This window comes from Lolium rigidum, chromosome 1, assembly GCF_022539505.1.
Source record: "Lolium rigidum isolate FL_2022 chromosome 1, APGP_CSIRO_Lrig_0.1, whole genome shotgun sequence".
NCBI lineage: Eukaryota > Viridiplantae > Streptophyta > Magnoliopsida > Poales > Poaceae > Lolium > Lolium rigidum.
Window position 1 is genome coordinate 95987277 of NC_061508.1, and position 10416 is coordinate 95997692.

At 47.8% G+C, this 10416-nt stretch overlaps 2 protein-coding genes across 2 annotated transcripts; both read right to left on the minus strand.

The window, feature by feature from the left end:
* Positions 1-2018: 2018 nt before the first annotated feature.
* On the minus strand, positions 2019-3543 carry LOC124649333 (coniferyl alcohol acyltransferase-like). The gene has a single exon (XM_047188988.1). It carries the CDS (start codon positions 3541-3543, stop codon positions 2185-2187), a length of 1359 nt encoding a protein of 452 aa, XP_047044944.1. The 3' UTR covers positions 2019-2184.
* Positions 3544-6088: 2545 nt separating this feature from the next.
* Positions 6089-7523, minus strand: LOC124678165 (jasmonate-induced oxygenase 4-like). The gene is made up of 3 exons (XM_047214082.1): positions 7219-7523; positions 6463-7062; positions 6089-6373 (listed from the first exon to the last, which is right to left on the minus strand). The coding sequence occupies exons 1-3, from the start codon at positions 7426-7428 to the stop codon at positions 6131-6133; spliced, it is 1053 nt and encodes a 350-aa protein (XP_047070038.1). The 5' UTR covers positions 7429-7523; the 3' UTR covers positions 6089-6130.
* Positions 7524-10416: the final 2893 nt, after the last annotated feature.

Sequence of the window (10416 nt, forward strand, 5' to 3'; positions counted from 1 at the left end):
TCCGATGAACTCGATGAGATCGTTCCGCATTAACTCGTTCGTGAAGCTGCTAACGGCTGTTTTGTCTGATATGCTTTCTGCGTTGTTTTTCAATGCGGTCTATCTTTGGATGTACCCGCGCAACTTCTCATCACGGTGGCCTGCATGCTTTCAGTTGCCCGGCTGTTATTGTCCGTTTATAGGTTGACCTGAAGCTATTGACGAAGTCGTTCTCGAATTGTTCCCAGCTGTCGTAATTTTTTTTCATCGACTCTTGAGCCAACTCCTTGCGGGTCCTACAATTTGCAGTTGTATGTACTGCATTGTTGTGGTTGGTGTTCCTTTCTAGAATTTGACTGCCGTGAGGTAGTCGTCTAGCCATGCTTTGGGTTCCTGCGTCCCATCGTACTTGGGTGTTTCAGGTGTTAGTTTGAACCTCCTTGGCTTCTTAGCTTGACGGATTCTGCTGGTGACGCAAGCCAACCCGAGCTCTTCCTCTTCTTCTGACTCCGTGTAGTCGCGTTGTTCTGCCTCCCTTTCTTTTCTCTGCTTGTCTAGCCTGTTCTGGGCTAGCTTGCTGCGCATGTCTTTCGGGTCCTTTTCGTACCCTGACCTTCGGGTCTCTCTTGCAGGTTTTTGTCTGCTTCTTCGAGTTAACTCTGTTCATACCGGGGCCTTCTGGGTGCCGTTTCAGCTGCCCTGCCTGTGTTGTTTTCCTTTTGCCTTGTTTATTGTACCACTTTGGATGCGACTATGACCTGTGGCATTTCCTTCTCGTTTAGATTTCCCGTGCTAAGTTTAGGCCTTGCAGGAGTTCGTTGTGGAAGTCGTGTCGCGGGTCGTCTTTTGATGGGTTCATGGGCATCAGGTACGTTTGTGCCTGGAGCACGAAGTCCTTTGGTGTTTTGGGCACAACACTCGCTGAGGCTGTTGCTTCGTGGTCATCGAGATCTGAGGCGAGGTCTTTGCAGGTTGTTGCCATTATTTTGGGTGGCATATCTCGGGTTCATGACCGAGTTTTACCCACGGCTTGTTTCTGTGCCCTTTCCCCTTCACCTGCCTGTCTGTTGGTGTCGAACGATTTCTATAGTTTGCTAAGCCTTTTCCGTTGCCGGCTCAATTTGTATATGTTGGTTTGCCTTTCTTCGAATGTTACGTCTTTGGGTAATTCTGCGCCACTCCAATCGTTGGGGTCTATTTTCTTTGTCCTTCTTGTTAGCCGATGTTGTTGCTGCAGCTTGTTCGGCACTTCCATCTTTTGTCTCTTGACCGGGTGGTGGAGGGGTTTTCTATGGGCCGTCATTGAAGCCCTCAGGGTCCGTCTCGCCCCAAGGTTTGGGTGGCGGCTCTTCTCCTTTTTCGTCATCCGTGTTATCGCGTGGTATGCGCTTTGCCATGGCGACGAAGTAGAGGTGCGGGTGGGTGGGTATTGCCGAGTCGGGTTCAAATCCGATCTTGTTCTCCTCATTCATCCACCCTACGAGATTTTCTGACTCGTTTGTTCTTGCCCTCGTGTGGCGAAATGAGTCCTGGAGACACAGTATTCCTATGCGCGTTGCCCAGAAGTTGAAGTCGCCGAAGGCGAGATCTATGCTCCCGTTGATGCAGCCGAACGTTGGGCTATGTACTGGCGAGTGTTTGGTGAAGTCCACCGATCCGAATCGAATTGCGTCGACTCGAATCAGCGAGTTGCTGCCTGTTGGGTATGGGACCGAAGAAATTTCTAATCCAACGCATCCATTTCCCACAGACGGCATCCATGTGGAGGGTGTAACCTCAACAATCCCCATGATCGGAGCCTAGGGGTATCGAGAAGTAAATAGGCGTCAGTGAAACTGAGAAGTTAAGCGTGGTGGGGCTAGAGTAGTTTGAGGATGGGGTGACATACCGGGGAAGTGTTAACAGAAACGAGTAATTAAAATTAAAATTTACAATGTTTAGTGATAATGCGTGTATAGTATGATGAAATGGTTACACAATTCAAATAAAAAATTGGAAGATAATATAGGTCTGAACCATATCATTTCCTTTGGCATAATGTGACTGTGTATGGAACAATAGATTTATTTCTGGGTCACACTCAACAGATCAAAGACGGAAGAATAACGACGACATGCATAGTGTTGTAAAATGGAAAGACTTACCACATACTAGTAAACTTATTATGATTATTATAATTTGAATTTGGAGGCAGATCGAGAGTGGTCAGAGCCCAAGGTACTCGGCGGTGAGCGGCTTGAAGATGCCCTGCTCGTCGGAATCAAGCGCCGCGGCCATCCGCCGCCACACGTATGCGCTGAGGATGAATGTTTCGGGGTCCCCTGGCTTAGCCGCGATGCACATGAGGCCCATGCACATCCTGCCGAGGCAGCCGTGCACGGGCATGGCCAAGCCGGCCTGGCCGAAGCCGAAGTCGGAGTCGTTGGGGAAGGAGGACCAGTAGGTCTGCCCCAGCGTGGCGCCACCGAGCCCCACCGTGGCGGCCTCGTAGTACCTCCCGGGCTTGTGCACCTCCATGTAGTCCACCATCTGCTGGTACAGCTCCTCGTAGTCCACCGCCGTGATGGCCTCGCGCACCATGTCCGCCACCCCCGCCAGCGGCGCGCTGAGCACCGTCGCCGCCGCCGCCTCCCCAAGCGCATAGGCCGTGACGCAGCCGACGTAGTTGCGCAGCGACGGCGACAAGCGCAGGCGCCGCCGCCCGTCCACCCACCATATCATGCGGCACCGCTTCTCGCCCTCGCTCAGGAGCTTGGACTTGGCCACCATGCCCGCCGGGAGCTTCCACGGGTAGGCGGACAAGGCCTGGACGCGCGTGCCTCCGCTCTTGCCCCGCAGCATGGCAATGTCGCGAGCCTCCACGTAGTAGAGCCGCTCCACGAAGCTCTCCTCCACCGTCAGAGCGTTCACCTCCTGCTCCTGCTCCCACCGCGTGAACATCTTGGCCACCGCGGGGCCGTACCACGGCCGGTCGCGAGGCCTGAACACGGACCGGTCATGGTTGGGGCCACCGTCCTCGGAGATGCTCCCCGTCCGGACCAGCTCCGACCACATCCTCACCATCATCACCATCACATTCCCGTCGCCGATGAGGTTATTGGTGGCCCACACCACGGCGAATCCACCGCAGGAGAAGGACACCAGCTGCACCGATAGCGCCACCTCGGCGGCGTATGGAACCATGATCGCCCTCACGGACCCCTCCGTCAGGCCCCAGTCCAGGGCCTGCAGCTCCACGCCGGCGTCCGCCACGATCAGCTCTGCCCCTTGGTTGTAGCAGTGTATCTCGGGGAGGCCCGAGATGGGATCCACCAGGATGCGGCCGGCAAGAGGGAAGAAATAGTTGAGGTACGCCGGCAGGTGGGTCTCGAAGGTGGCAACAATGCCTTGGAAGGTGTCGCCGGCACCGCTGGGCTTGGGCTTGGGGTACACACATACCATAGACAGTTGCACGAGGTTTGAGAAGAGGTCAAGGTTTGAGACTGCCATCACATGCGGCTCCATGGAGGGCGCCGAGGCCTTGAACAGGCGTCGGCTCACCACCCGGACTCCACAACCCTCCATTGTCGCTTCTGCGCAGGGACTCTTAGCTTTCCACACTAAAACCAAGGGTTGGTATGGAAACACTCATCCTGAGGCGTATATTTATATTTATATATACGGCCTGGCTGGGCCACCATTAATTGCATGGCCGCTTCATGTATGTACATAAAATATACATGTCAAGTTACACACTTACTCCCTCGGTTTGGATTTAATCTACATTCTAGCTCAGGTATTTCTTTGGAATTATTCTACATCCTGTGTGGGTCCCACCTCGGTAACTGAGACGGGAGAGGGACCACACACTATGAACCAATCCTCATGCATTGATTGCATTAATTAAGTTTCTTTTGAAATCATAATTGTTATGCATGCGAAAATGTGCAAAATTAGTACTAATAAATGTTAGCCTAATTTGTATAAATTTTTGCAAGACGTAGAATAAATATGAACGGAGGGAGTACTACTCACAGCCCATTTTTCCGTCACAGAAATTTATGTTTGCCGGGGCGAAAAATTTAAGACAAACTTTTTGAAGCCCAAATGCAAGTGTATTCAACGGAAGAAACGGCTCTCGAAAGCTTCTTTTTTTAAGGAAGAACATCGCCGCATCGACATTGCAATTCTACCTTGTATGCATATGATACTTTAATTTAGTTGACCGTTTGCTTCAAAAACTTGTGACGTAACCGAGCGACTACGTCGAGTCATATATTCATGCATGTATGTATGCAAATTATTTTCGTCTCCCACCTCGAGCGCAAAATTGTGTCTATCTCGGTTTGTAATGAATACATGTGATACCTATGAATCAAATTTGGGCCCTTGTTTGTTACTTCTGCAAATTGTGTGTTCAGCAGCTGTTGCACCTGTATATACGGCTGAAATACGAAAACACCAAAAAAAAAAAAAAAAACACCACTGGCGAACATATCACTAGCGAATGGAGTACCACCTGTGAACATATCATTGGCGAACAGTGTGGCTGTTTGCCGGCGGTAACCCCACCTAAGCCTGTTATCACTTGCGTGTTAGTGCTGGCGAACACCTGTTCGCCAGCATTAGCCAAAAACTACTAGTGTATACAAGACTCCACTTCCGGGTGTGACCGACAACACCTTCTCCCAATTGAGTTTCTGGACTTTTAACTCGAAACACCCACTTCGGTGAACCGGAGGGAATCTACTGAAGATTTGGGGTAGACCTTTGTTTCGGATGTCTCCAACGAGGCTTAGTTATCACCGGAGAGTGGCTCCGGAGGGTTTGAATCCCTCCGAAAGCTAGGTGGTGTCATACTATGTGTTGACAAGTGTGTTGGGGTTGTATATGTTCCAAATTCCACTCTAGGGTGTGACCGGCTTCACCGGTATCACCTCTCTCTAGTGAGTTTCAGAACATATAAGTCGAAACTCCCGCTTCGGGCGAATGGTGCCTTCATTAGCACTTCTTATTTTCCACGACTGTGAGAAGAGAGGGAGAGAAAAGCGGAGACATGAGAGGACCTCCTCCACGAGAGAAGCTCCTCCCCATTGAGCGTCTCACGCACCACTTCTGCTACAGTAGGAATCATATGAGCCAGATACCAGATGGAATCCGCGCTAAAGCCGCACCACACAAGCGCACCCAGCCCTAATTCTCCTTGGACGTCGTCCACGACCAAGTAACATGGCGATGACAACCGTATATCCTAAAATATATCATGCACTGTTCACTTATGTTCTCTTTCATCTCTTCTCTACGACCCAACTAAGTAAAAAATCTGGTGTGCATGTCTTACAAAGCTTTGGGATTTTGCCGGCTGGTAGGTTTGGACTGCGATGGCCTGGCTACGAACACAGGCAATAACTGCAGCTGGCTCCATCACATCCTAGATCACGATCACTAATGGGGAGTCTGAGAGAAACTTGGCGCAATGCATGTTTTTTTTCTAGGCCAATAGGTTCAGCAGACATCTAATTGTTTGAACTGGACAGTTTGGTTCAAACCTTTTATTTACCTATATTAATCAGCGCCAGCGACTCTTTCATTTTTCCCATGATTTGGAATGTACTACTCCCTCCATCTCGGTTTATTAGGCATAATTAGCAAATCTCTCGGCCCAAGGTGACAATCTATTGGGGGAGAAAACGAGAAGGAAAACACTTCATATGACATGCACCGTTTCTAATAGGAGAGAATTAATTGGGGTGGGGCTTTCACGGTTTCCTATTGGCTAGTTGAGCATTAATTGGCTAGATTATGCCTAACTCTTGAGAAAATCTGGTTTTGGTATTGTGTCTAATAAACCGAGATGGAGGAAGTATTAGTTGTTGGCTCATACTGTGGTCACTTTGGAGCCGGTAACTTGTTGAATTAATAGTCATGGAAATCCTCAACTTGAGTGTGAATACTAGGGAGAAAAAAAAACAACTCATATAACCACTTTATTGATTGGGGAAATAAAACACATCCGAATTACAAACCATAGATGAACGGTAAAATTACATAGAGATACAACTTTAGGTCATCGTCTCTAACTTCACCTCCTATTGCATCTTGTTTTGCAGATAAGAATTTCAAGTCGGGGAGAAGCTAGACCGGCCGTTATTTATATTAAAATAAAAAGTGATTATATCATCAATGAGTCTAAGGTCCTCTTGCCTCTTGCCATATGGCCATAATTGCGAATGAGGTATTCCGAGCCCTTAACTTTCTTGTACCGTGCCCGCTGGGTATTTCCAATTAGCTCATCTGCCGGTCCTATTTCCTTGTCAATATCTGGCATGTAAAACATCACCACTGATGTTCTGTCTTTGTGAGGATTAGTGACGACGCGGTGCACAGGGCTCTTAAGGAGCCCGTTGGTCAATATCTGTTTTAGTGGTTGTGAGAGAAAAGGAGGTTAAGATGAGTAACTAATGCAAAGGGGAACAAAAACCGTGAATAGGAAGAGAAGAGTACCTCGGCAAAGTCTCCGACCATGATCAATAATCCGTGGGGGTCGGTGGAAGCCGGGACATCGTACCAGACATCATCTTTGAGGACTTGCAGGCCGCCGACGGTGTCGTCGACCATTACAACCGAGATAAGCGTGGCGTCGGCGTGGGCTGCAACGCCAACCACCAGGTCGGGTCTTGGGCACGGCAAGTAGTAGTTGATTCTGCAATAGGTGGTAGCCGGACCGCCCAGTCGTCCGAGCAGGAAGCCATCGCCGAGGCCCATGACCCTCTCCATCGCCGGAAGGAGGGTGTCCAGCAGGCCGCGGTGCTGCTGCACGCAGTAGTCGTGCAGGATGTCCTTGAAAGATTCGGGCCAAAGTTCGAGCTTCCGCTCGTCCTGCGGTTCCACCTGGAGACGCATGCGATCGGACCAGTCGAGGGTGGTTTCGCCTTCCGCCTTGAGCTGCTTGGTTCCGTACCCTTGGTGGTAGTCCTCGTACCCTTCCTCGCAGTCTGCGAGGTTGGCGTATTTCTTCTTCTCTTCTATGGGTTGCCCAAAGAAGTCTTTCGCGGCTTTCCACATGGCGTCCATCATACAGGGATCCACGCCATGGCCACTAACCTGCACTCACCATTCTTGGTTGCAGCATCCATTGTTCGCTGTTGAATTTCTTAAGTAGAGAATTACTACCTCAGTTTCAAAATGTAAGCCTCTTTAACAAACTAGTTTAGCTTGCTAAAAAGGTTTACATTTTAGAACGGAGGGAGTATTACCTACCATGAAAATGCCCCAGGACACCAGTGCTGATCGGAGCTTCTCCACCTCCTCGCCGCCGCCAGCTGCCACCTGTTGGGACAGGAGGCCAAGGTCGATGACCGGGACCTGTGCCACCGGCAGTGCGCCCACCACCGTAGGGCGGTCCTCCACCTGCAGCACGTACCGTTCTGGCAAGAGGTCTCCCCCGGCGAGCTCCTCAACGAGCAACATGCCCGGCGACTACTTTCTTTGGATCTTCTTCTTTCTTTGGATCTTGATTGGACTCGCTCCCTATGGTTTGCTCTCACTCTGCGTCTTTCAAACTTCAAACTGAAGGCTCCTACTTATATAGATACACGGACAGACGGCGCAACTGAAAACTCAAAGTCCGCACCAACATATATGTAAACCGCTCTACCATTTCAAATTATCAAATTATATATAAAAAAATCTATGTACATACGTAACAGGTGTACTTTTCTCAACCAAACTGTAGCACTTTCTAGATTTTCTGCGAGTTAAGATTTATAAGCTTGAAAATCTATAGATAAATAATTACCATTATTTAGAATATGAAATTCGTCTTGCATTTATCATAAATTATATGTATTTCCATATGAAGCAACATCTTGGCATAAATAATTGTTAACCATTTTAAAGACTATGTAAATGTTCTAGTGGCCTAGACATATTTTATTATGAGAGGTCGTATTATATCGCTGGCAAAGGAAGGGGTGTTGTAATCGACAGACAATAGGTTTGTAAACACGCACAATTTTTCAATAATTTTAGTCACTCAAAAAATCCAGTGCTTCAAGTCTCTGTAATACGCTTGGTCACGTACCTCACCTAGTTCCTACACACGTTATTCTGATATAAACACTTGAGAGTTACATGAATGGTCTATATTATGGGCGTTGTCCTGCACGACCTAGGCACCGGCTCAAATCCCGCTACGACCGGGAATCATTGTTTCATATGCGATTGTAAAAGTATTGACGACGCATGTTGGAATTGGGATTAACTGCATGGGTTGCCACCGAGCTTATGGTTCTATGCGCCGTCCTTCAAGCTGCAATCACTTTGTCAAATATTACTCGGAATTTAGAACCGCTAGCGCATTCGAGTGCTACCTAAATGCAGCGAGAACACCATAGAGTTAGAGATTATTGTGTGTGTTGTTTTTGTTGGAAAGCCGTTGCTAAGAGAACTATGGAATGATGGAGAATTCGTCTAGTGCTCGTAACAAGAGTACTACCGAGACATTTAGAATATTGTATTACTTAGGGACGTAGAGCTATGGAATGATGGAGGTCTGTGGCGGTGTGCATTAGAACTGTTGCAAAAGAGGCTGCACCCTCTCCCGCCTGTGAGGTCTGCAGGGCCGATGACTCCAAGTACGAGTGGTTGAAGTCGAAACATCGACATTCGCTGCTTCACTCTCACCGAACCCGGCGGCCGCGGGGGTTTGTGAGGAGCAGCGCCCCCGCGACAAGCCCCACGACCATGCTTGTTGGGCGACATCGGCAGCGATCAGCGGCAACAACGGGTAATCTTCGTCGGCGGGCGGGGGCGTGAACTAGGTGGACGGGGAGCCCACATGCTTGGGGAGAAGGGAAAAATATATAGTTGCCGTGGTTTTTAGTCGATGTCGCTGACAGGAATTAGAATCTGCCATGACTTGCGTTGCCGCGGTTGCAGGCACGCCGGTAGCGACCCAACAAACAGGAGCTGAATCGGGGTTGCCGGAAATGGGATTGGGCTCGCCCTGCCAATTTCACTGCTATTCCCTGGCCTAGTGAGTGCCATTGTGCTGGAGCCCCAAAATCCTACTTGTGTCATTATGTCATTATTGAGATCCGGTTGTGATGCCCACACATTTACGTGCATCCAATTTTGGAATGGGCCAGCGCCTCCAATTATGGAAAGGACCAGGAGTAAGTGCATGGTTGTCCGTTCTCAAACATTACTCTACCCAGGTGAAGGTGGTGCATGCAGCCAATATCAGTTCTGCACAAGCAGCATGGGACAACTGCCCTTTCGCTGCATCAAGGGACAACGCTAAAAACTATATATATATATGGTTATGCTTGCAGGATTTTGATGTCCTCATGCCTAATCATGGACACATTTGGCAGTAACCAACAGTAAGGCATGTATGTGACAACTGCAAGCTTCATGACTGTTACAGCAGACTGTCATTTTGTATGTGACAATGGTTCAACACCTAAGCAAAACGAAATGGGAATCTGATTTCACTGTTCACTTTTTTGTATGAACTGTAGGCGGTTGTTTACATCAGCATTGTGCAACTCCTGAATACACATTACATAATATTCGGTTTCTATTGTTACTAGTTGAATGCCCGTGCGTTGCTACGGTCTATTTTTAACTTTAAGGCGACCAAATATAGAAAACAAATTATATGAAAAGATAATTTACACAAATAGTTATTTGCAACCATAAATGTCAAGCATGGCGCACCTGTCAATTCCCACCATGTAGCCACAAATATCAATTCATCCATTTTCAAGTGACTTGTGTGTTGCTAAGCAACCACCAAAAATAAATATAGAAATTGATTAATATATGCTACTCCCTCCGTCCCATAAAATATAAATTTAAATGTATCTAGACACTAAATATTGTCTACATACATCCGAATTTAAACAAACTTCCGACATGTTTCGTGGGACGGTGTGAGTATGACGTACACCCATGCCTCAACACATGAGTTGCTATAAATGTCTGCGTCTAGGCAATGTATCTTGATGTCACGCAACCCCTGCAGGTAGCAAGACGATGCCTAGATTGTAGGCTTGGCCATGATGCATCCTCATTTTATCGAGCTCTAATGCACTCAATTCCTCTCCACGCAATGCTGGTTCCTCACATCTTTGGCTGTTGGTACATATAACACTCGTCAAAACTGCACTAAGATGATACGATTGATCTCTATGAATATAACATCCAACCACCAAACTCTGCATACATACATAGTTCAAACTAAAAGACTGTTCAAATATTTTTATTTTTTCTAATATCTGTACCATCACAGAACCTTTTGTAAAAAAAATCTATTGTCCAGGTACAAATAATTAGCTTTCATCACCATTCATCTTTATACTTATGCAAATGAGGATAGCTCCTTCAAGTTTCAGAAAATAACCTCAATTTTAAAAAAGAATACAGATGTTTATACCACAATGTCACTACAAC